Here is a 24,033-nt window from a genome sequence, read left to right on the forward strand (position 1 = left end):
GATCTTGCTGTGAGAGTACTATGTAGAAAGCATTTCCTGCACGGCATACGGCCCGACCGTCCAGGCAGATGACTCTGCCCCTCAACCCCGCAACCACTAAACAACTCAATCGTTTACCCCAGAACCCATGCAGAACTGCATGCCCACGGTCAGCTAGAATGTGGCTAAATCAAGCGATGACTTGTCGCGGCCGAAGTGGAACAGACCCTCCACCACTCACGTCATCTGAAACACCAGCCGATCCGCCATTCCCAAATCAGCACGGACAAAACGCCAGCAGAGCCGAATTGATTAACGGCCCTGACGATCACCGTCTCTCCGTTCTATAAGCGGATATACAGTGGATTTCCTTCCCTATACGAAACAGACTCCCCTCAATCCTCAAGGAGCTTCTCATTTTAGAAACGGAGGATGGTCCGATTGCAAAGATCCCGGATCAGGGTTCTATAAGAAGAGGCAGGTTGGCGCAGGAAGCATGAGATTCAGAGCCAGGCGACTCGACACCACCACAGAACCAAGATGAAGCTTTCCCACATGCTCCTCAGCCTCGCCAGCCTGGCGCTGGCGACGGCTCTTCCCCGGACGCCGAACCACAACGCGGCCACCACCGCCTTCCCCAGCACCTCGGGGCTGCACTTCACGATTGACGGCAAGACGGGCTACTTTGCCGGGACCAACTCGTACTGGATCGGGTTCCTGACCAACAACGACGACGTGGACCTCGTCATGAGCCAGCTGGCGGCATCCGACCTCAAGATCCTGCGGGTCTGGGGGTTCAACGACGTCAACACCAAGCCCACCGACGGGACGGTGTGGTACCAGCTGCACGCGAACGGCACCTCGACCATCAACACGGGCGCGGACGGGCTCCAGCGCCTCGACTACGTGGTGACCTCGGCCGAGAAGTACGGCGTCAAGCTGATCATCAACTTCGTCAACGAGTGGACCGACTACGGCGGCATGCAGGCCTACGTCACGGCGTACGGCGCCGCCGCCCAGACGGACTTCTACACCAACACCGCCATCCAGGCCGCCTACAAGAACTACATCAAGGCGGTCGTCTCGCGGTACAGCAGCTCCGCCGCCATCTTCGCCTGGGAGCTGGCCAACGAGCCCCGCTGCCAGGGCTGCGATACCTCGGTCCTGTACAACTGGATCTCGGACACGTCCAAGTATATCAAGTCGCTGGACTCCAAGCACCTGGTCACGATTGGCGATGGTAGGTTGACCCGGATCAGACCACTTCTCTCCATCAGAAGCTAAACAATCTTCATTGACACAGAGGGCTTCGGTCTCGATGTCGACTCCGACGGCAGCTACCCCTACACCTACGGCGAGGGATTGAACTTCACCAAGAACCTGGGCATCTCGACCATCGACTTCGGTACTCTGCATCTGTACCCCGATAGCTGTATGTTCTTCCCAAGGTTTCCGTATGACGTATAAGAAGTCAATGGAACTAACATTGTTGGCAAGGGGGCACCTCCTACGACTGGGGCAACGGCTGGATCACGGCCCACGCGGCCGCCTGCAAGGCGGTGGGCAAGCCGTGCCTGCTGGAAGAGTACGGAGTGACCTCCAACCACTGCGCCGTCGAGAGCCCCTGGCAGCAGACGGCCGGCAACGCGACGGGCATCTCCGGCGATTTGTACTGGCAGTATGGCACCACATTCAGCTGGGGCCAGTCCCCGAACGATGGGAACACCTTCTACTACAACACCAGCGACTTCACGTGCCTGGTGACGGATCATGTGGCGGCCATCAATGCGCAATCGAAGTAGACTGTTGGCGTGGTGGAAGGAACAAGTAGCCTTAGTATAGGGTTAGCAAATGATTGCGGTGGAGAGAACAAATAAAATGGTGGTCAATGATTATCGCGTTTGCTGTTTCGGGGCATCATCTTTTTGTGGGTGCCTGGAGGTGCCTGGAGGTGCCTGGAGGTGCCTTGGGGTATCGTAGTTTATTTATAGGGCGGGAAGTGCCAAGGCCGAACCGCCACAACAGCTCCGCCTCGTTTCCCCAAGGCTACAACCCATCACTTTCTGTATAACATAACTCTGGATTATGTGTCCTCTCTGCAACAACCACACTTAATATGCTATCTATACCTATACCCTCCGCAATACCCAGTTAATCTCTCGTCTGTGCCTACTCTCCCAGAAAATGGGCCACCCGACCGCTCCACCCCCGTCGTACGAAGAAACCATCGCCGCTGGTCCAGTCACCCTTCAACCACCGCAACCTTCGACGATTTCTCCAACCAACCCTGCTCCCCCTCCTCCTATCGCCAGACCCAGCTCCACTCAAACCACCTCCGATGCCGGGGACAACCGCAGCGTCATGCTGGACCCCATCCTCAGCGAAGACCCGTCCGCCCTCCACGCGTTGATCGTGCGCCAAGCCCGGACCCCTCCGCGACCGTACCTGACCGTCCGCGGCTCCCACACCGAGACCCGCGAGGACTCCCACGATACCACCGACAACAACAACACCAACAACAACAACAACAACAAGAGCACGCGGAACGAGACGGTCGTCGACTTTGACTTCAAGATCGATCTCTACAAGTACATGGTCCGCGACTACGACGCGGTGCCCGATTACGAGGACGAGGTCGACGCGGCTCCAAACGAGGAAGAGGATCGCGACGGCTGGCGGGTGTGCAGTGTGGTGCGCGATGGGGACGGGCAGGAGGCGTATCGCGGCGGTCGCTCCCGGTCGGCGACCTGGGCCGGTCACACCCGTCGATCTGGCGGAGGTCATGTGGAGGATGCGTCGGAGGGGGAGATTGTGGGTCTGGTTGGCGAAGAAGGCGAGGAACCTGGGTTGATGGGCTGGTGTGACCGGTTCTGTCTGGACCCCGGGCCGGTCAAGTCGTATGTTTCCCTCCTCCCCCCCCCAATAGGGTGGTTGAGCCTCGTACTAATATGAGTGTTAAGGTTTCGCTTCACGAGGAGCATTGTCGGCTTCGACGTCGCCACCCTCCGCTCCCTCCTTATCTCCCACCTCCGCAACCTCAACTATCACGGCAATATTGATATCTCCATCACCCTCGCCAATAAGAAGCTGACGATCTACTCGCCGCACTGGATCAACGAGCTGCGCAACAACTCCTTCGCCTACTGGTTCTGCATCATCCTGCAGCTTTGGATCATCACCTGGCCGGTCATTTGGTTCCTCGAGCATCGCTACGACGTCGTTCGCGCGGTCTGGTACTTCTCCCGCGTCCGGGGGTCGCAGACGGTCTATGCGTGTCATCGGGACGAGGCGGCCATCGCGAAGGAGCTGGCGCCCATCGTCACGCAGGCGGCGTGGGAGCGACGGAGGAATGGGAAGATGCTGACTGCAAACGAGATGGATCTTCTACGCCAGCTGGGGACGGAAGGGAGCCAACGTCGCGTGGTTATGGTGTCTTGGGATCACATTGGTGGGTGGGGGAGAGATTCTTAACCATAACGAGCATGATTGCCTTTTGTCGACGATACCCTATTTGGTACTTTTGGTTTGTGCGTCGTTTGGAGCAGTGATACAATTTAAGACTAATGACCATTGATGAATTGATATTTGCTTGTTGTGGTTCTTGGTTTTTCTGAGCGACCGCCTACCATCATCCACTGTGCATTGGCCGAGTTTCTCAGACTCTCAACTGATCTGATCTAACCGAGGTTCGCGACTTGCCGTTGTTTGACTCCAAGCGAGCTCGCCAAGAAGTATGGCATCTCGCTTAACGTTGGATCTCGTGAGCGTTCTCGAGTCAAGACTTTCCAGAATGCCAGATATCTTACCCGGCCCGGTCGTCGGACCGGTCAAGTGGCTTTTTAAAAGGCCAGCCACTGGATCAGGGGTACCTGGATCCTGGAGGGGAGTGCTAGGAACAGATAAGATGCGCAACAACATGCTAGACCGGACTGGCGGGTTGGCAGGCCACCAGGGGACGTGGATGGGCAGCGCCAGCCATGCGACGGAGGGATTCAGCCTTCCAGAAGCCCGCCTTAGAAATTGCCTGCTTTGACGATTATGAGAAGTAACTTGGAACTTGGAAGGAAGATAAGCGACGCTGAAGTAGGTTAGTGTGATGACTGTGGCGCACCTCTCACAAGCCAACACAGTGACCGATTGGGCTTCCCCGCATCTTCTTATCGGCTCGTCTCACACAGCCTCTCTCTGTGTTACATCCGTCCTGATTGCGGGGATTCATCTTACTCGTCACAATCTCGCAAATTCACTGTCGCCAAGGTTGACCAACGGCTCAGTTCATGGGCTGGAGAAAACTTACGATCTCACGCTTATAATCGGTGAGGTCGCACGACGTTAGTACTCCGTCACTCGAAATGCGCGTCTACCGATTTTCCCCCGGTTGTCTTTACAACTAACCATCTCATCTCACCTCTGATCTCTCTCTTTTCCCATCTAACGTGTCCGCCATCATCATGGCCAGCCATTAAAAATCATCGGGGGTTACCCCCTCGCGCCCTGACCCAGAAGTTGCGACCATGGATGTTAAGCCCGGGACGATGATCGAGCGAGAGTTGTTCGATGAGCGCTACAAGCCCACCCAGCGTGGCCTCAAGAGTCGCCATGTCCAGCTGATGGCGCTAGGTCTGTTTTGCTGCCACGACCACAGTACTGCATCATCGAGCTGACCTTCCATGTCTTGCAGGAGGCACAATCGGCACCGGCCTCTTCGTCGGATCAGGTCAAGCGCTACACATCGGAGGCCCCCTGTCGCTGTTGCTAGGATACATCTTCATCTCGGGGCTCGTCTACGCGCTCGTCACCGGCCTCGGTGAGGTCGGGGCCTATCTCCCGACCCACGGCGCAACCATGGCCCACCACTCCGTCCGCTACGTGTCGCGCAGTCTGGGCTTCGCCATGGGCTACCTATACTGGTACAGTCTGGGGATCCTGGTGCCCTATGAGATCGTCGCCGCATCGATGGTCATCGACTACTGGCACCCGGACGTCAACCTCGCCGTCTGGATCACGATCATGCTGGTGGTGATCGTCCTCTTGAACTTCCTGCCCGTTTGCTTCTACGGGGAGACGGAATTCTGGTTCGCGGGCATCAAGATCATCACGCTGGTCGGCCTCCTGCTGCTGGCTTTCATCCTCTTCTGGGGCGGCGGGCCCAACCGCCAGCGCCTGGGATTCCACTACTGGAAGGACCCCGGCGCAATGAACACCTACCTCGTACACGGGGACGCCGGCCGCTTCGTCGGCCTGCTGCAGTGCGTCGTCAAGTCGGCGATCGCGTTCATCTTCGCGCCGGAACTCATCGTCATCAGCGGCGGCGAGATGGAGTCCCCGCGGCGCAACCTCCCCAAGGCCGCGCGCCGCTACATCTACCGCCTGGTGATTTTCTACATCCTCGGCGCGCTCGCCATCGGGGTGATCTGCTCGTCCAACGCCCCGCAGCTGATCAACGGCACCGGCACCGACGCCAGCTCGTCCCCCTGGGTGGTCGCGATCTCCAACGCCGGCATCCCCGTGCTGGACAGCATCGTCAACGCCGCGATCCTGACGTCGGCCTGGTCCGCCGGCAACTCGTTCCTGTACATGTCCTCGCGCTCGCTGTACTCGCTCGCCGTCGCCGGCAACGCCCCGACCATCTTCAAGACCTGCAACCGCTGGGGCGTCCCCTACCTCGCGGTCAGCGTCTCCGCCCTCTTCGCCCTGCTCGCCTACATGGCCGTCGGCAGCGGCAGCTACACCGTCTTCAACTGGCTCATCAACTTCACCAACACCTCCGGCTTCATCTCCTGGATCTGCTGCAGCATCGTCTACTTCCGGTTCGACGCCGCCGTCAAGGCCCAGGGCGTCGAGAAGCCCTACGCCTCGCGCCTGCAGCCCTACGGCATGTGGGTCGGCCTCGTCGGCTCGGTGTTCCTGGCCCTCATCAACGGCTTCACCTGCTTCTTTCCGTCCGAGTGGTCCGCCAGTAACTTCTTCACCGCGTACATCGGCATCCCTGCGTTCGTGTTGTTGTATTTCGGGCATCGTGTGGTCTTCCGTCGCGATCCGTGGGCCTGGAAACCCTCTGAGGTCGATTTGGTGTCTGGGCTGCAGGAGATTCTGGAGTCGGAGCGTCCGCCTCGGCCGAGGGAGACGTGGGCGCAGAAGTTACGGGTGCTGATTGAGTGATCCTTTCGGACGGGGGTAGGAGGATGGGTTGGTGGGTGGGGTGACGAGCGGTCGTTTTGCTGGTGGATGGTCATATTCTATAGTCATCCTCGAAGTCGAGATAGAGACCGCGAAATCTAATACTGAAGTCAATAAGAGTTCCCTAATATGAATTGAGCTTATAGGGTAGGCTCTTTCGGATATGCGTTATTGTCATGATGGGTAACGTACTAGCATTTGATGCAAGGAAACAAGGGATCCTCCTGGACTCCATAGCTTATTCAGTCTTGACTTTACTCCGTAGGCAAAACCCAGTGCAGGTTTCATAATTTATAAGTTCTTGCTAGACCTACGAGAGCCACGGTTGCGCTAGCTATTCTGGGACCGGGGACTGGGAACCATAGGAGAATGGCAACGTGGTTGCGCTGTGCTGGGTTGTTAGTGGGTAAAATTACAACCTATCAAAGCTCTTCCACCAATTGCTGCGCCCTTCAGGTCTGTTACAATCATGTGTTCGGTGTGCCTTGGTGACAGATTTCACATTTACAGATAAGTACCTTTAGCGGTGGGTCTTAAATATGTTCCATGGAGACGTTCTCGGAGCAAAGCGCTATTGAAATAGTATATCAGTGGTTGGGTTGTTTTAACCAGGATACAACCTTACTAATCATCAACATATTCAATTGAAGACACCCGATCCGCTTCAATGTGGAGCACACTCAGTCCAATTCATGTTCGAGGAACAAAGAAAAAAAGTGGACTACGGCCGACCTGGTTCTATCACCTTGGCTTTGTTGACAGGGCTGGCCCGCTTTGATCTGTCAACCCGCCCTATCGTTCTACGGTTTGTTATTTCGATTCATCGCACGCTAGCATATCCGGTTATGATCGGTTATGATGATCGGGCTCTTTTGACGACCAGACATGGGAGGTTCTGCTAGGTAAGGCCGGGTCTGGGTCCCAAGCGGGAGCCAGTCCTCATTTCCAGGAACAACACCGATGGGCCTTTGATCGGAGTGATTTGGGGAGAGATTTTGCCAATGCAACCCATCCACGCCAAGGCTCTGCACGATGGACTTGAAGTCTGGGCACTGCCTCACTGCTCACTCCAGCTGGACCACACTACAAACCCTTATACGCATAGTAAGCTTTGGAGAAAGGTCTAGAAGCATGTCCTCCCGAGTTCCTCGCCCTATGATGACCCTTTGCGGACGGGGATCCCTGGAGTCTCGAGGCGACAGGGGTCTGTATCGTGTGGGAGTGTCGCCTGGACTGAGGCGGTGCCGAGTGTTCGAAGATGCAGGCTCTCTCCCTCGGACGGTCGGTAGCATGGGTTGAGCTTTGCGGGACCGTGGAGACGTCTCATTGTCAACCAACTAAGCTCGTACACTTTCTTGACATGTATCTAGATCTCTTATGGTCCCGCAGGAGCGGTGTGCATCATCTATCTACCCTGCCAAACCCACACTTGCTTGCTGGTATCCGGGTACCGAACATTCTTTTTTTTTTTTTTCCTCTTATTTTTTTTATCAAAGAATCAATATCTTGGTGGGAAAATGCGAGAGGAACATAGAAAACAAAGTTTTATCGGTAAATTGCATTCCATCTCCCCCTCTCCATCATGTCTACGAGACGGGAACTACACCTTAGTGCACACATCTTATCATTCGACTGTTATAACCTAGGGGAGTTTCCCCTCAGATTCTTGTTGGCGGAGATCGGGCATTTCCAAATGTGACACTGTTCGTTCACTTTCCAGCATTAGCAGTCGCAGTGACAGTGCGCCCTGGGAATATAGAGGAAAAGATACCAACTCTACAGTACTCCGATAGCTAGGAAGCTAGGTAAGCGATGAAATTGTAGATCTACTTTGGCGTCTAAGCAAGTCACGAGACAATTGCCTAACAGACTAATTTCCGATCACGCTGGGCCCGGAGAGAGAATGATAATCTGGAGAAAACAGTACTCTCAGAAAAGAGCCATGAGAGCAATGAGACCGCGTGGCTTACCGAGATCATGCGACCGCAATTTGGACCAACGCCTTTTGTGGCTCGGCTGTTCCGGCGTTGACAAAATCAGTGACAAGCTAGATTTTGCGCCATATCATTGGAGGCCCATGCGTATCGTTCGTTGCATCTGGCGGATTGAATTCTGCAACGGGTAGCCCTGCAATGACAACGACGCTGAACACGGGCCAGACAAAGTTATTTCCCCCGCCAGGCGGTGAATGATACCCTACCTAGATTGGTGGGTGCCCCTAAAGTAAGCAAAGGCGGGCTCCAGGCTGGGAACAGCTGCAGGGATAGGATGCACAACCCCAATCACCCGCAGCCTAGCGGGTTATAATGTCCTAGGTATAGTGTACATGAGTTCTGCTCAAGACTCCACATTTCAAATGTGAGTACCTGAACAGCTTCATCCCGATTGGATCATTGCTGCACTGGCAGCCGGATACCATTCCAAAGGGTCGCCCAACAAGCCTCGGCGTGCTGCGCATCCGAAGGGTAACTTGAAGGCATCTCTAAGAACCGCGACGATCAATCTTCTCTAGCAGGATCCAAGCCGTCCCGGGCCAATCTGGTCCGTCAATGGGTGAAGAATTAAGTTCCAACATCGGAGTCAGTACCGTTCAACACGCGCCTGCTTTCCCCTGCTTCTTCGATCCTGGGCGGCGGGCGTTCCTGGGCTCGCGCTTCGACTCATCTCACTGACAAAAGAAACTATAAAGTGTCTCTTGAGTGTCCCCAAACATTCGACTCGACCATCAATACATCTCTTGAAGATCTCACAAGCAGAAGTTCTCACGGCCAGATATCATCAACATGCCTGATAATTCTAACTACCCGGATGAAAGGACTCCTGTCCCTCCTTCTTACTCCGAATTCGAGGAAGCAATGTTAGAGTGGGCTGACTTCATGGGAGAGAGACATGGCTGGTTTGACTTTGACCCCATGCAGAACTACGACTTCATGGCGCATACCCCGGCACACATTGATCCGCAACTCGATCGCCAACAGCACCCTCTGAATTCGCCGACAGCCCACGCTGGACGTTCCTCCCAGGTGAGAGAACGCGCTGGCTCGACCCGCAACCTTCGCCGACAACATTATCCCTCTGCTGGACATGTTCCAGGTCAACAGTCACCTGGCGCCCAGGTCACATCGCCTCGTAGCAGGCACACTGCCCGCCCGGCTTTCGCCGCAGAGCATCGCGATAGGTGCAGTTGCCCCCCCTTCTGCATCCCCCGGTCATCTTTCACGGCTAACGGCAAAGGAAGAGCCGGGTCAACCCCCAGCCCCGTCCAGTGCAACTGGAGAGGTTGCGGTACTCGCCCGACCTTCAACCGGCCACTCGACCTCTGGCGACATATCAAATCTCTTCATCTATGGCCGGGCTCTTACCGCTGCCCGGATGAAGGATGCGGCGAACTCTTCAACCGCAACGACAATCGCCACGACCATGCAATGCGCATGCACAGGCAGTAGGGTCCCTCGCTCATGGCCTTTCTTTCGGCGTGTCTAGATCCTCTTCTTGTGTACCTTGAGATCGAAGCCATCTGTGGTAGGGGAGCAGTGTGCATACCTATTGCCACTGTTTCTGGTTGCTGTCATTATTTGTCTTCTTGGTTTTGGTTCTTGTCGTTGCTATGATTGTCATTAGAAATATCCCTGTTGTTATCATGACTGCTACTGTTGTTGTTGTTCTTGTTCTTGCTGTTCTTGCTTTAGTCTATGATATAGATGTTGCCATAGATGTTTTCACTGCTGTAGTCTCTTATTGATCATATCTTCATGATACTTCATTTTTCAAGCCTACTGCAGATTCTGGGCTGTTTTCCTCGGCTGAAGACATCATTGTACCTCTCAGACGTCACCGACGATAAAAGGGATGGGGCGGTCAGGCGGGCTGCCGAAGGTGAAAACTACCATCATCAGCAAACCTAGTTTAGACAACTGGAGATCGGCCAACTATAGAAGGCTTATTTACAACCTTGATAGGAAAAAAAAAAAAAAAAAAAAAAAGGGGGGGGGGAGGGGGAGACCCGGGGAAGACTTGTATTCCATCGTTTTGTAGGGTCAAGGTGGTCTAAAACTTCTCAAAATCTCCATAGATCACGTCCAATTATCATATTGCTGTCGCGGGTGATGTACGTCAAAAGAATGGCGAGAGTTTCGGAAAAAAAAATATTAAGGGAGGGGAGGGCAATCACATGACCGGGGCTGGGTGCCCGCCGCCCGAGGGTCAGGAGTAAATCGATGCATCGCGAGGATCATGTCGATGTGGGAGAGTGCCGTTGTTCTAGTCCCGTCTAGCGGGTTATCCGACGGTGCATGGAGCTGCCATCTACCAGGTGCCTGATCATATGGATCCACTGGGATACGGGAAGCTAGGCAATTGTTGGGGGAGTGTTAATTGCTCCAGCATGGTCACAAGCACGAGACAGGACAAAAGGACGTATCGAGCCGACAGATGTACCTCGCATCACCAAGCCCCAGGGAAGACACTCGCATCTCAGAGCTCTGTAGCTGGCTGGGTCTAACTCAGAGATTGCGAAAACAAGTGCTTTTTACTGAGTATAAGATCAGGCTACAACCGAAGATTAGGTGAGTGACACGGGAAAGGAGGGTCCATCCGCGCCGCGCCAACGAACCGCCGCTAATAGCCGATCCCGGGGCCCTGTTGCTATGGAGTCTGGGCCCCCCACCGCCGGCGGCGCTCGATGGCCTAACTTTGGGGGAATATAAAAAGCAAGATCGTACAGTACCTTGCATGGAAGAAATACAGGCAATATAGTCCCCAACGAACTACACAACCCACTAGCTCAGAGATTTTGACATCAGCACTAGTGGTATTCTTTTCTCCCCTAATCGATACAGGTCGTGCAACTCTCTTCATTTCAGCTCTCTTGAGGTATCTAACTCTCGGCCAGAGTCACAGGATACGGTAAATCACACTGCACATACGGGCGAAGCCTCGGCCGGCACGCTAGAGTCTGATCATGCTTGCAAATGGGCTGAGGTTGACTGCATAACCTATTAGGAGCAATGAGTGATCCACTGTCCACTCTGCAGGACAGCAGACGCTAGTGCTGGTGGGACTTGTCTTTTTCCATCGTAGCAAAATTTGTTTTACTGACAAAGCACGTGAGTACCTAGTGCCGATGAGACCTAGTTGGAACTTGGCTATCTCACGTTTACCTTGTGTTTAAGGGTTCGTTGAGTGGATAGTTTGTGTTGCTACAAGATACTATACTTCTGCGCTATAGACTCATCCCACGAAAGCCGGAAGTGTGCAGTATTTTTAGGCGGTTGGGGACCCAGCCACACCTTCCTGTGTACTTGGTTGAGTTCGAGGCTTGTTGAGGCGTCACTTCATAAATAAGTGCTTGGCGGGCGTGCTTGGTGTGAGAAAGCACGTCAGCGCGTCTTTAACCGCGGGTAAACCGGAGTCACTGGCTGCGCAAAATCCTGGCAAAGCACTTCACGTAGACAAGGCTCGTGTTCGAATCATCGCTCGAGGTTCATTGACACCCGTTGGGTTCGTTACGTGTATGGAGCGTCGCTGAGCGGCAACTACTATCTTTCACCCCTTGTCTTATGGTAAGATGTCACCCATAAATCGAAAAGTAAGCCACAGGAGCTGAAAAGTGGTTTTTACGACCTCATAAATCACACTCAACAGAGATAGATTTTTGCAGCATCAATTTTAGTCGAGCTTGTAGCTCAAGTAGTAGGTCGTGACGAGGGAAGGTGATGACTCCTACTTCTTATGCTTCCTCAAGCCTGCTGTGCCTCGATACTCACCATTCCAATGCCTACGATGAGAACATGAAGTTGAATTTGCAGGTATTGAACAAAGAAGTGTTGAATGAAGACGTGTTCAACCAAGCAGCGACGATTGATCCTCGCCTCACCAGCCTTGACTGGCAATGGAGTGCGGAGAGTTTTGGGATTGAAATGGACACGATGCGATCTATGCCTTATATGGGGGGCTCACAAGTAGTCTCGTATGTGGGTGGAGCCACTTCTAGTTGCATTGTGCAAACGGCGACGGCGACCAATCAGGTCAATTCTGCTCAACTTTCTCAGAGACTGCGATTTGATGGCTCCTTCGCAGCGAACGCTTATGATGATGGTCAGATTGCTATTGCACAACACGGTCGCAGGTGAGCTTGGCATCATGCGGCTTTTCCGATAGCCATTGACTAACCGTTAATGATAGAAGCACAGATACAACCATTTATCAATGCTCATACTGCGAATGTACAACCGAATCCCGAAGAAAATGGAATCTCAAGAGACAAATTGAGGACATGCACACCTCGCTGAAGCTATACTATGGGCACCAAAACCGTGACTGTACCCATAAATACGAGAGGAGGATAATTTGAAAGCTCATTCTCATACGGGGCACCGGTTTTCCGGGCCCGAAATGGTCGGTAGAAGGATGTACAGTCTTTCTCCGGTCCTAGAGAGAATGTGAGCGAATCATCAGCATGGTAGAGTTTACCCACATCTGGGCATCGAAGTAAGTGAGTCTTTGTGAGCCACAGATACTCAGATATCCCGAAATACGAAGTCTGCAATGGATATATGAATATATTGTATCGATACTAACCCTGCTCATTGAATCTCCTTAGGTGCTTTTCATTGGAATCCAGATTCATGATACTCTGTTTCATGTTTCCGCAATTTTGGCGTGTACAAGCAGCTGTCTCTTGCCAATGGTATTACCTAGCAGACGACTATTAGCACGGCTGACGCACAAACAGAGTTTGATCTACGAAGTGTCAAATATAATAAGAGTATATTAGGATTACTTATCATGGTCCCTTCACTTACCCTGAGGGGGAGCAGAGTATTGAGTAGTCCCAGAAGAGTAAGTACAGGTCTCATTTGATAAAGTAAATCTAGTCTTCCGATCGTTGACAGAACAGACAGCACTCGATGTGCGCTGATGGATGACTCTGAGCCTGAGGCAGTGATACTTGATTGGCCATCGATGCCTATGGACTGTAATGCCTCAGGCACATGGCCCATCAGCCTATCATACCTCACCCCTTTGATCCACTCGAACAAGGTGTCGAGCCTTAGCCGCGGCAATATGCTACCTTAGAGGTGCCTCGGACAAGTTACCTAGAAGTTCGAACATGGTATCAAATGCCTAGATACTGGGTACTGCACACATAGAGGACACCACGGCTGCATCATAGAGCATTTCACAAAAAAGACAGTCAGAGACCCCATTTCACCGACCACTAATCTCCTAATATTTAGTTAGTCCACTGAACATTGTACTAATTTTCGAGTCGTGAATTCGGTGTCACTCAATGTTTCCCTGGAAAAGCTCCGTACATGATCAGTGCAGGGACGTATCAGAAATTGAGGCCGGTTGATCTGTAGAGCATTAAATCAACGGCAAGTGCAAACCTACTCTGGTCAGGGAAAGAGTCTCAGCAAACGAGTCCGATCTGTATTCTGACAATGGGCGTCGAAGAAGACCACTTCGTGTGAGGCAGGCGACGTGGCTGTCTTAACAATGTATATCGTTGTGGCTTGGATATGCAAGGATATTTGCTTATCTTCTAAGCTGTCAGCTCACGCTTTATGCAGAATCTTCCCACATTTTCCCATGCGCAAGCCTCTACACCTAGATCACTGCGTAAGCGGTCAATCAAATCGTGACCCTAAGGTCGGGAGCCTATTAGGTCGCGATATGCTCGGCGCCAACTCTACAGAGTGCACCACTTCTCAATTTCCTTCTACTTGTCAATGAACAAGCAGAGATTTCGGATGATGACTTAGTATCTTGACACCGGCCACTTCACCACGATCGCATCAGCCTAGCATTCCAATCAGGTGACTCGTGTTAACAGTCACCACTGTTAATTCTTCCCCACCGCAACATCTTGCAGATCGTTGCGAAATCACAAGGGACCTACCTATATTTTATTTAGAGTAGCATTGCGCTTGAGCCTAACAGCGCGCGACCACCGACACAGATACTGCGCCGAACCGTTAAGAAGCTTTGCAGTTGTACAATGCAAAGCCAGGGGTATAACTTCGGTACACCGTACACACAGTATACTACTTAGTATGTGTGACTCTTGGGGTCTTGAAGGAATGCATAGTGCTTATGTAGTTTACTCAGTACATCGCCAATCATCAAAGCACGGATAAATTCTGGGAAGGGTCTGGTCTCGCCACCAAGGGGTGGATCGCCAGGGGACACTAAGCATGCGCGACCCGCCGATCCACTTATCGACAGCCGCAAACTGCGACCGAATTTGCTGCTGAGAAGCTCGAGAACGTCATAGCACAGGGAAAGTGCCTGATAGAGGAAAACTTTTAACCGCAACCATGCAGGGCCGATACGTCACTTTCCATGATCGCATCAGTAGGTTGACCACGGTTCGGGTCTCGGGTTCCGGTCCCATCCTGGACTGTGTTGTGAAAGGAGAGAAACCCTAAGTCGATAACAAGCTTGATGGTCGAAAACATGTCACAGATCGGATTGTGTCAACTCATTGAACATTATCGCTCTTCTAATTTCGATCATTCATTGCTTTTCAGGTTGATAAAGAGATTCGCAGGCTAAAATCTTCCAGAATGCTGAGTAGGAGCTGGTGATAAAAATTCAAGCATGATATCATAAGCATTCCATGTGGGTCTGCCCCTGCTGACCGTCCGAATTCCACAGAACGATTATTCGCCCACGATCAGTCCTCTAGTGCCATAGAGTTCCATCAGAAGCTCGGTCCAACGCTACGGTGTCGCTCATGTGTCTATGACACCATCAACAAAACCGGAAATGTGTCGTGACAACCACAGGCACTTCCTGGCTCACCATCTAAAATTTTCTTCAGCCAAGAGGATTAGATTATCTATTCAGGAAAACATTGCTATGTTAACACAATCCAACGCATCACATGCCATAATTTAGTCAATCTTTCTACTGCCGAGAGTGAAATCGTCTCTGGGCCCGTGGTGCTGTGTTGGTCGGAGACCGAATTGTGGATCGGCACCGCCAAGTGGAGGCCGTCCCGACCCCCCATCGGGACCAACGGGAATCAACCGGTGGAGGTCGAAGGGGGCGAACTATGACAACATTCCACAGTTCAGCATAGCATGCGCATCAATTGCCCTAATAGCACGACGCATCGACGTAGCATCATGTACACACACGAATATACGAGTAAATAGTTCATCTGTTTTAGGAAAGTCCCACGACCTTTAAAAATTCTTTCTTCCCCGCCTCCCCCTCCTCTGCCCCGCTCGCTCCACGTTCATGGTTCTTTTTCAACCCCGAACTTCCCCCCTTCGATATGAAATTTTGCTACTAGATCTTCCCTCAGTACACCTATATTATTTACACAGTACGGTAAAGAACTCATATCATGGTCGACCCCTTAAGCCGGGCCGAATCACAATCACCGAGCAGCAGCTTCTCCGACAAGGAGAAGGGCAGCGACAGTCAGGATAGCGGGGATCGCATCGTACCTCCCTGGCATGGAGGCGCTGAAGATGAAGTTGGCTCGCTGCATTCGAACGGAAAGCGAGAATTGAAGGAAGAAGACTGCTACGATAAGCTGGCCTACTGTTGGCCCCGCTGGAAGAAATGGACGTACCTCGCGGCCATCGCCTGTGTCCAGGTCTCCATGAACTTCAATACTTCCGTCTTTCCTAATGCTGTGAAGCCTCTTTCCAAGGCCTTTGGCATCGGTCAACAGGAGGCCCGAACGGGACAAATGATCTACCTGATCACGTACTCCATTGGGTGTGAACTATGGGCGCCATGGAGTGAGGAATTCGGCCGGTGGCCGATCCTCCAGCTCTCTATGTTTCTTATCAACATTTGGCAAATCCCGGCTGCTTTGGCCCCGAACTGGGGAACAATTTTGGTCGCTCGTGGATTGGTAGGTTCTCACCCAAGTTTCCGAGACTGGCAGTTCAGCGACTAAGAGGTATATCATTATAGGGCGGAATCTCAACGGCAGGCGGTAGCGTCACTCTTGGTTTGATTGCCGATCTGTACGAGGCGGAAACACAGCAATTTCCCTTGGCTTTCATTGTTTTGTCATCCTGCATCGGAACTAGTATTGGTGGAGTCATTGGTGGTCCGATCGAACGCTGTAAGTGATGGTCCTAGTCTGGCATTGTAGCGAGGAAAAAATATGTACTGACCGCATCCCATCAGTCCTGGACTGGCAATGGTTCTTCTGGATCCAGCTCATCTTCGGTGCTGTCACCCAAGCCATCATCTTTTTCATGCCCGAGAGCCGATCCACTATCCTCATAGACCGCGAAGCCAAGCGCCGCCGCAAATCCGGCGAAGACCCCAACATCTACGGCCCCAACGAGCTGAAAAAGCCTCGAGTGTCCCTCAAGGAAGCCGGAAAGATCTGGGTGCGCCCATTCTACATGTTCCTGCGGGAGCCGATCGTCCTCTGTCTGTCGCTACTATCCGGATTCTCCGATGCGCTCATCTTCACCTTCCTAGAAGGCTTCAGCATTGTCTACTCGGAAGGCTGGGGCTTCGGGGTACTAGGCCAGGCGTGGGCGGTCATCCCGATCAACGTCGCCTACGTGATCGCCTACTTCTCATACTTCCCCTGGTTCTGGCGCGACGAGCACATCCGCAAGACACAGGGCGACGATGCGCTGCCCCCGGAGCGCCGGCTGAAGTGGCTGCTGTACCTGGCGCTGCTGGAGCCAATCGGACTATTCGGGTTCGCCTGGACTTCGCTGGGCAAGGAATATGGGGTGCCGTGGATCGTCTCCATGATCTTCTCAGCCATGGTCGGTATCGCCAACTACGCCATCTACCTCTCGTCGGTCGATTACATGGTCGCCGCGTACGGTGTCTACTCCGCCTCCGCTACCGGCGGCAATGCTTTCTGCCGTGACCTGCTGGCCGGTATCGCGGCCATGTACACCACCCCCATGTACACCAACATCGGCGACAAGTTCCACGTCGAGTACGCTACGACCATCCTGGCCTGTCTGTCTTGTCTGGTCGTCATCCCCATCTACGTCTTTTACTGGAAGGGCCCGCAAATCCGCGAGCGCAGCAAGTTCGCCCAGACGCTGGCCGCGGACAACAAGGCGAACCACGGTCATCGCGTGAGCAAGGCCTCCAGTGTGAGTCGCTTGAGCTCGCTATAAACCTACTCGTGTGGTGCATTTTTCATCTATTGTTCCCATTCCTGCATACATATTTTTTCAACCATTGTACATACATACCCACGAGGGTGAAAGGAGGTAGCTTGATGCATGTTCAAACCTTTTCGAATTATCCAGCGGTTTCCGGCAGACATAATTCAAGTAGGGGTCACGAGATGAGAGATATATCTGGTATTCCCGTTAGGGCTTACCAAAGGCCCTTGCGTAAGATAGCGAGACTCAAACCTTGTATCCCTTGATTTCCTGTCCATGCTATGAAACGTAATACGGTTTCGCTCGAAGCGGTGCGCTGATCCGGACCGTCCCGTAGGAAGCCTCTAAGAACACACAGTTAGCGCAGCAGCCCAGCGTGTCGCCTTGTTCTGACCTTGGATAAGCTGTCCACGGCGTTTTACCGCTCGGGGAGGAGATTAGAGCCAAGACAACTTTGGCAGCGGTGATTGGTCACACGCACTACAAACCGTTGGCATTAGAGAGCTATCGCGACATGAGGTTTAAGAACAATAGTATCATAGACTGAAATCGAAAAAAGGGATATCAAACGTCTCCACATCAATCTGGGAATATCTTCGGGGTGAAATAGCCTCAAAAGTCTGCCGAGATCAAGATCACAGAAACGAAAAGGTCCAGGCCACTCTTCTCTCCGCTCAAATCCGAGCTATACCAACTCAGTTCGGCCGGGTGTTGTCGGTGCTCCAGCAAATCATCATGACGGTTAAACAACCGGCCGCATTTGGGGAAGAGACACACATACGACCCAGGAGCAAGGTGGGTGTACCGGATGTGCCGCCAGAGGTCGGCCTCTCTGTTGAAGGCCGGGCGGCTGGGACAATCCCTTCAGTCGCATCAGATGCCGGTTATGTTACTGCCTTGGCTGCTAATCTCATCAGAAAAAGGAATCCAGTCAGCTTGGACCGGGTCTCATCAGTCTCTTTTATCAGAAGACGACGGAAAATGGGCAAAAATACCTGGACCGGCGCCCCGCTACTGGTGAGAATGCGAGAGGTGGGTGGCTCAGGCATGGCTTCTTTGAAGATGTTGCTGCTACCACTGCCGCTGGCCCCGGTTTGAGTAGGAAAAGAGATTTGATCGCGTACTCTTCGTCTGGTTTCAACGACAGCCGGAATGGTGTTGATGCTTTGGCCGCTGGGGCCGCTGGCGAGTGTGTGCAGCGAAGGATGCGTATGGGTCCCCCATGGGTCAACAAGGTAGGGCACCGCGCCGGGAGAGAGCGCCGTGCCGAGGGGGGCCGTATGCCATTGCATCGAGGGGTTCAGGTACGTTGGCGTGGCAGTGAGCTCGGAGGATCGAGCCGTGGGATCTTGGTGTTGTGGGGGAGCACTTGTGCCAAGCATTGAGTTGGCTGCAGGTCTCGCCGGTTGAAAAGATGCTGCTATGCTGAACGTCCCGGGGTCATCTTCCGGGTTATACGAATACGAAAAGACCATGCTAGTCCACCCACCAGGCAAACCTTGGGTATCGGTAATAATGGTACTCAGACAAATGTGAGGCTGAGGTGCTCTGGTTTCGAAAAGCTGTTCGAAAAGCTGCCAGATAGATGAGGTTAAATACTTCCGAATGTCCCGTGGGTGTTGGGATTCAAAGCGATGAGATGGCGATGTGTTACGGCGATTGCTTTGGTGCCGGCCCTGACAGGCACACCAGAAGAGCCGCCTTGTTTGGCGCTTACAGGACCATACAGCAAGCCATGTTCACAGTGACCTTTCCTAGCTGTGTGTTGAGTTGGGGGGTGGATGTACATGTACGAAGCAACGTTAGGGGGTTTCACAAATGGGAAATCGATACGAGAACTGGGAAGAGGTAGCAGGGTGGTCACACTCCAGGAGTAAAATGACTTCACAGCCAGTCCCAGAGGTTTTCTAGCCAGTTTCACAACATTAGCCAGGCTATTCGGGCTCGACAAGAGGACACCGCCACCGATCTTTATTGGCCCTGCGTTTGGTCACTGGTTCTAAACTACGCCTCGGGGCTGCCGATTTGATTTGCACCATAATTTGGGTGATTTGCCGCTATTGAGCAACTCTCCTGTCCAGACCGTCGTCTAATCAATACCTGGGCTCATCACCAACGGCCTGACAGTGACGGGATGTCTGATAATGCATTGCCGACAACTGTATGAGCCTGTATATTTACCCCAGCTCTGATCACCACATGGACGGAGGGGAGAGTAGAGGTGTAGAGAGTGCTATCAAGGATGACTGACAATTGAATTCTTTGCCTTAGTTCTTCTCTTGGCTTTGTATTCCATCCATGGATCTCATTGGCTCGGTCAGAGCGATACTGAGCTTGCCTGCATGCATGAGCCTTGAAGGATCCCTAACAATAGAGGCATCTGATTCGTTCATCCTGCGCGATTTGCGTGCAATATGTATGGATGTACTAGGTAACTGTTGGCATGAGATAAATCTTGACGTGTCTCATATTTCCAGCAAAGTAGCATATTTTAGGATGGGGTCTGTATTGCGGCTATGGGAAGTGAAGAAGCTGCGCCCTCCTGGATGATACGTTGCGTAACGAATAGTCTCGGTGTTTACATCGCACCCTTCTTGGTCGCATCCGAGGTAGTTCTGCCAGGATCGATGATGGCGACATTTCCCATTGAGGATGGGCAATAACGCTACACCCACGGCATGTGAGTGAGGCTGACAGCTAGTTTCTATACGCGGTCTGCCTTGAGCAGAAAGGGTTATGTGTGTTTAACTACTGTTGAACAGCCCGCAGGTAGCTCGGAACTCTAAACGTACCGTACATAGGCTTTCCTACGAACTGCTTTCTGATGTGTTATATACTTACTGGTCCTTGGCCCTATCAATCGATTCCCAGTTAAGCCTCTCGGCAAATACTGACAGTGGCAGTAGTGCTAAATGGGTGTACGGGTCAATGAGGTTGTTGATTCATAAAAGGCGGAAACATGCACAAGGAAGGAAATATATCTCAAATGCGCCTACCCAGTAGTCCATAAAATCAGCCCATAGAATGCCTGAACCACCGTTAGAAGACTTGCCTAAGCATCTGCTTGATGTTCTACCACCGCATTTATTAATTTAATTGTGCATAGCTAGTCACAATGGAGGTGAAGGGCAAAGTGTGCTTCAAGCCCCGTAGGCCTAGACATGGACAGGATTATCAGTAATGCTTGTGATATAAAGGTATCAAGGTAGAACTACCATAACAAGTAGCCCGGCTAGCTCAATCGGCAGAGCGTGAGACTCTTAATCTCAAGGTTGCGGGTTCAACCCCCGCGTTGGGCTTTCCCTTTTTATCTGTTTTGTATTCCAATGCCCGGTTTATCTCTCCTTGATGGAATTTTTTTCAGTGTTGCACAAATTTTCTTGAGTCTCCACTGCCCCGCTGCCCAGAATAGTAGGCGGTGGCAAAAAACCCAGATGCGAATCACCGGAGCAGTCAGCAATAATGTTCGGCTTGAAATCACAGGCAGATATTCAGCTCACAATCTCACTACACAAGTTAGGCCTCACGCCTTTTATGCCAGGTTTGATTAGATAGTACTACCAACTCTGAAGTCTTCTTACTCATCTCATCAATGAGCCAAACCTTTTGCACATGCCTTGTCGGTTATACATCCTCTACATTCACCATTTTGTGCAGACGAGAGTATGGAGTCTGGCTCAAGTAGTCGTCTTCTGATCTAGATGGTATGTGTATCTTGCACGATTGACGACTTCAAAGATCACCGCCGTCTTCTAAGTCTCCATCACGATCGATATAGTCACGACAACAGTAGAAATAAGTACATACGACCACAGGGTGTGGAAAACAGGGCTTCCCGTCCGCTCAGCCGTACTTAAGCCACACGCCGGGAGGTTAGTAGTTGGGTGGGTGACCACCAGCGAATCCCTTCTGTTGTATGTTTTTGCTCAGCATTTTTGTTTCTTACTCGGCTCAGTTACTAGACAGCTTTGCAAAGCGCTGTCTTGACAACTCCAATATTTGCACTGGAAAACGGCAGAAGGAGATGTGTTTTGCAACACTTCCTGGTCTTGTTGTGCAAGATATCATAGACTCCGTCTGCCAGAACCTTATTGCTGAGGACGTGGTTTGGTGGCTTGTTGAACCAACTGATCTCCCACTGATAACCTGCCTAGAATCTGTGTAAGATGATCCTGTGCATCAAAGACCTTCGAAGTCCTGAGAAATCATTGAATCATCATATCTGCCAAGAAGCCAATTGCACTTTCTTATCTAAATGCCATGTCGTCAGGACTGTCGCTATCAACCCATCTCTCTTCTCCGACCCCAAGCCCTGACCCTGAATCACAATGTTCTTCTCCGTAATCCTGATTTCTCTTCCTGTAATTGACATCTACGCATACAAGATCCCCGAAAACCTCATCCAAATCTACCACGACCGCGGGACAGGATGTAAGAATGTCGTTGCCTCTGGCTTCAACGACGGCACCAGTGCCTCAAAACCGACCCAATACTGCGGCGACATCGCCGGGGCGTTGTTCATCAGCTCCGCCGGCGGATACGGAGACATGGACGTGGACTGCGACGGGGCCTCTCCGACCTCGGGAGGCTGTCGCAACGACCCTTCTAAGCAGGGCCAAACTGCCTTCCACGATCGATTCCGGCAGTACGATATCGACGATCTGAACGCATTTGTCCACCCCTATGTCGTCTTCGGAAACACGAACTTTGACCCGCAGCAGTATGGCATGCAGCCGCTGAGCGTGATGGCCGTTGTTTGCGGTGGACAACTGGTAAACCTGTGCCCCCCCCCCCTGCAAGATTCACTTTCCACAAACCACTGGGTGGATTACTCGACTAACCTAAGTGCATGGCGCTAGCACTACGGCATCTGGGGCGATACGAACGGAGGCAGCAAGACCGGGGAAGCATCGCTCGCGATGGCGAGGCTGTGCTTCGGGTCATCGATGGACGCCAATAATGGACATAATGAGGCAGATATTCTGTATATTGGCTTCACGGGGGCCAACGCTGTACCTGGCAAAAGTGCAGCGTGGACGACCACGACCCCGGAGGACTTTGAGCGAAGTATCAAGCCACTTGGGGACCGGTTGGTCGCTGGCCTGAAGTGAGAACTACCTGTGAGGCTGTGTCACAGACTTTGTGGACAAGGGAGATACTGGCGTGATTCGATTGAAGGCTAACGAACCTTACGTCTCTTGGGCACAAATTATTACAACTATAATGATCAGCCAAAGCATGTATTATCCAGTATCTCCAATTCTATCGCCTTCTATAGAATACAAACATTTCACTCCACCGCATAGCTAATCTTCGAAATCCCCTTACTCCTCGAAATCTTGCGCACCTTCGTGGGCCCACACAGATCCGTCGTCTCGACATGCGTCCCGCCACACGGGTAGACCTCCGCGCCGACAATATGTACGACGCGAAACTTCTCCCCAGCAGGAACTCCCAGCGCCTCCCGATCGGGGATCAGCCTCTCCAGCCCCTGCACCCGAAAGTCTTCCTCATCCCACCACTCCACCTGCACCGGCAGCTTGGCCGCCAGAAACTCATCCACCTTGCTCTGGATGGGCTCCTTCCACTTCCCGTCAATTAGACCCCGGAACTCGCAGTTGGCCAGGTCGGGGAAATGCGAGGCCTTCAACTCGTCGAAGTCCGCAACCTCGTTCTCGAGAAGATGGCGCACCGCGGAGCCGAGCACGTGGCCCGCAGTGTGCAGGCGCGAGTACAGGAGCCGCTTCTCGGTGTCGATCGCCTGCTGGATCGAGTCTCCGGCTTTGAAAATTGCGTCCGTGCCGGCGGCGGCCGCCTCGAACCGGCCGAGGTGGAGGACCTGGCCATCGCGGGGGGCTTGGCCCATCCGCACGGCTGTGACGGTGAATTTGGTGGCGGTGGCGGTATGGCTCAGGGTTCCCACGTCGGAGGGCTGGCCGCCTCCTTGCGGATGAAAGATGGTTTGCTCTGTGATGACAATGTGGTCTTCATCGTTGCCTTGCTTGAAGAGGAAGCGGTTGGATTCCTCGAGGGCAGAGAAGGGCAGCACGGCTGTTACGGTGGTGTCAAGCGTATGGAGTTTCGCGTCATGCTGGTAGGCAAGGAATGTTCGTGGGGCGTTGGAACCCATTGTGAGGTTTCGTGCTGTAGTGAGTGGAAGGGGACGACGTAGAGAAGCAGAAGCTGTTCTTAGCATTGAGGTTCTTGGGAAATGCGCAGATGTGTCAGTTCTTATCTGGGTTGAGTTGCGGCGATCGGGAATGGGAGATAGATCGGGAATACCCCAGCATCGGGAATATCCCCGCTGCCAAGACCGGTCATCCGAAGGGCGCGAAGATGACATGCATCTCTATGCATGGCTTATCACGACTATAGTATATAGGTTCTCTGGGTCGATCTATTTGATTCTACCCATACTGAAACACTGTCAGCCAATTGAATCTAGACTCTTAACGTCATTTGTTGTGCATAACTTACTAAGGCTCATAAACTATGGGTCTTCAAAGCTTGAACTCCTACCTGTCTCTGTAGCGAGTAAGCTTATTCCGCATTTGTCCTGTATTCGACATCGTGCACAACATCCACCATATATATTGTGCGTGTATAACTTTTCCGGCAGATTGAAATTGCTTAAAAGCCCTCAGGCGTTAGCACATTAGATGTCATACAGATGCCTGGACAGAACAACACTACCGAATCAACCCGAGCAAGAAAATAAATGGGAAAGGAAAAAGAAAAACGAAATACAAACACCAAG

The 24,033-nt window shown here is 52.4% G+C and overlaps 8 protein-coding genes, 1 non-coding gene and 1 pseudogene across 10 annotated transcripts, besides 2 other annotated features; 8 read left to right on the forward strand and 2 right to left on the reverse strand.

Annotated features, from left to right (window-relative positions):
• Positions 1-168: 168 nt before the first annotated feature.
• On the forward strand, positions 169-1,471 carry BO95DRAFT_439190 (glycoside hydrolase). The gene is made up of 2 exons (XM_025585677.1): positions 169-1,219; positions 1,283-1,471. The coding sequence occupies exons 1-2, from the start codon at positions 520-522 to the stop codon at positions 1,444-1,446; spliced, it is 864 nt and encodes a 287-aa protein (XP_025446063.1). The 5' UTR covers positions 169-519; the 3' UTR covers positions 1,447-1,471.
• A 692-nt stretch (positions 1,472-2,163) lies between these two features.
• BO95DRAFT_354221 (uncharacterized protein) lies at positions 2,164-3,450 on the forward strand (the record flags this gene model as incomplete). Its single annotated transcript, XM_025582206.1, has 2 exons — positions 2,164-2,876; positions 2,940-3,450. 2 exons carry the CDS (start codon positions 2,164-2,166, stop codon positions 3,448-3,450), a joined length of 1,224 nt encoding a protein of 407 aa, XP_025446064.1.
• Positions 3,451-4,471: 1,021 nt separating this feature from the next.
• On the forward strand, positions 4,472-6,269 carry BO95DRAFT_439192 (proline permease PrnB). The gene has a single exon (XM_025585678.1). The coding sequence runs from the start codon at positions 4,825-4,827 to the stop codon at positions 6,139-6,141; it is 1,317 nt and encodes a 438-aa protein (XP_025446065.1). The 5' UTR covers positions 4,472-4,824; the 3' UTR covers positions 6,142-6,269.
• A 2,673-nt stretch (positions 6,270-8,942) lies between these two features.
• Positions 8,943-9,605, forward strand: BO95DRAFT_459937 (uncharacterized protein; the record flags this gene model as incomplete). Its single annotated transcript, XM_025588692.1, has 1 exon — positions 8,943-9,605. The coding sequence occupies one exon, from the start codon at positions 8,943-8,945 to the stop codon at positions 9,603-9,605; it is 663 nt and encodes a 220-aa protein (XP_025446066.1).
• A 2,268-nt stretch (positions 9,606-11,873) lies between these two features.
• Positions 11,874-12,429, forward strand: BO95DRAFT_459938 (uncharacterized protein; the record flags this gene model as incomplete). Its single annotated transcript, XM_025588693.1, has 2 exons — positions 11,874-12,286; positions 12,351-12,429. The coding sequence occupies 2 exons, from the start codon at positions 11,874-11,876 to the stop codon at positions 12,427-12,429; spliced, it is 492 nt and encodes a 163-aa protein (XP_025446067.1).
• Positions 12,430-15,517: 3,088 nt separating this feature from the next.
• BO95DRAFT_511363 (sugar transporter) lies at positions 15,518-17,285 on the forward strand (the record flags this gene model as incomplete). Its single annotated transcript, XM_025591430.1, has 3 exons — positions 15,518-16,036; positions 16,099-16,252; positions 16,318-17,285. 3 exons carry the CDS (start codon positions 15,518-15,520, stop codon positions 17,283-17,285), a joined length of 1,641 nt encoding a protein of 546 aa, XP_025446068.1.
• Positions 17,286-17,888: 603 nt separating this feature from the next.
• Positions 17,889-18,751, reverse strand: BO95DRAFT_459940 (uncharacterized protein; the record flags this gene model as incomplete). The annotated part of the gene is made up of 2 exons (XM_025588694.1): positions 17,889-18,138; positions 18,219-18,751. The coding sequence occupies 2 exons, from the start codon at positions 18,749-18,751 to the stop codon at positions 17,889-17,891; spliced, it is 783 nt and encodes a 260-aa protein (XP_025446069.1).
• Positions 18,752-20,502: 1,751 nt separating this feature from the next.
• Positions 20,503-20,575, forward strand: BO95DRAFT_t50. The gene has a single exon. It is a non-coding gene; the product is annotated as a tRNA-Lys (tRNA).
• Positions 20,576-21,078: 503 nt separating this feature from the next.
• Positions 21,079-21,148: a sequence feature (Protein overlapping with rRNA (BO95DRAFT_354057, RAH49549.1) was converted to a misc_feature.).
• A 27-nt stretch (positions 21,149-21,175) lies between these two features.
• Positions 21,176-21,441: a sequence feature (Protein overlapping with rRNA (BO95DRAFT_354057, RAH49549.1) was converted to a misc_feature.).
• Positions 21,442-21,604: 163 nt separating this feature from the next.
• BO95DRAFT_354170 lies at positions 21,605-22,387 on the forward strand (annotated as a pseudogene; the record flags this gene model as incomplete). The annotated part of the gene is made up of 2 exons: positions 21,605-22,048; positions 22,136-22,387. Coding segments are annotated over 2 exons (696 nt in total).
• A 129-nt stretch (positions 22,388-22,516) lies between these two features.
• On the reverse strand, positions 22,517-23,501 carry BO95DRAFT_439193 (putative alanine--tRNA ligase). The gene has a single exon (XM_025585679.1). It carries the CDS (start codon positions 23,404-23,406, stop codon positions 22,567-22,569), a length of 840 nt encoding a protein of 279 aa, XP_025446071.1. The 5' UTR covers positions 23,407-23,501; the 3' UTR covers positions 22,517-22,566.
• Between the last annotated feature and the right edge of the window lie 532 nt (positions 23,502-24,033).

This window comes from Aspergillus brunneoviolaceus, assembly GCF_003184695.1.
Source record: "Aspergillus brunneoviolaceus CBS 621.78 unplaced genomic scaffold BO95scaffold_8, whole genome shotgun sequence".
NCBI lineage: Eukaryota > Fungi > Ascomycota > Eurotiomycetes > Eurotiales > Aspergillaceae > Aspergillus > Aspergillus brunneoviolaceus.

Coding starts and splice junctions, on each gene's coding strand:
- BO95DRAFT_439190 (XM_025585677.1), top strand. CDS start 520: ATGAAGCTTTCCCACATGCTCCTCAGCCTCGCCAGCCTGGCGCTGGCG. Junction 1,220..1,282: donor CCTGGTCACGATTGGCGATG/GTAGGTTGACCC, acceptor TCATTGACACAG/AGGGCTTCGGTCTCGATGTC.
- BO95DRAFT_439192 (XM_025585678.1), top strand. CDS start 4,825: ATGGCCCACCACTCCGTCCGCTACGTGTCGCGCAGTCTGGGCTTCGCC.
- BO95DRAFT_439193 (XM_025585679.1), bottom strand. CDS start 23,406: ATGGGTTCCAACGCCCCACGAACATTCCTTGCCTACCAGCATGACGCG.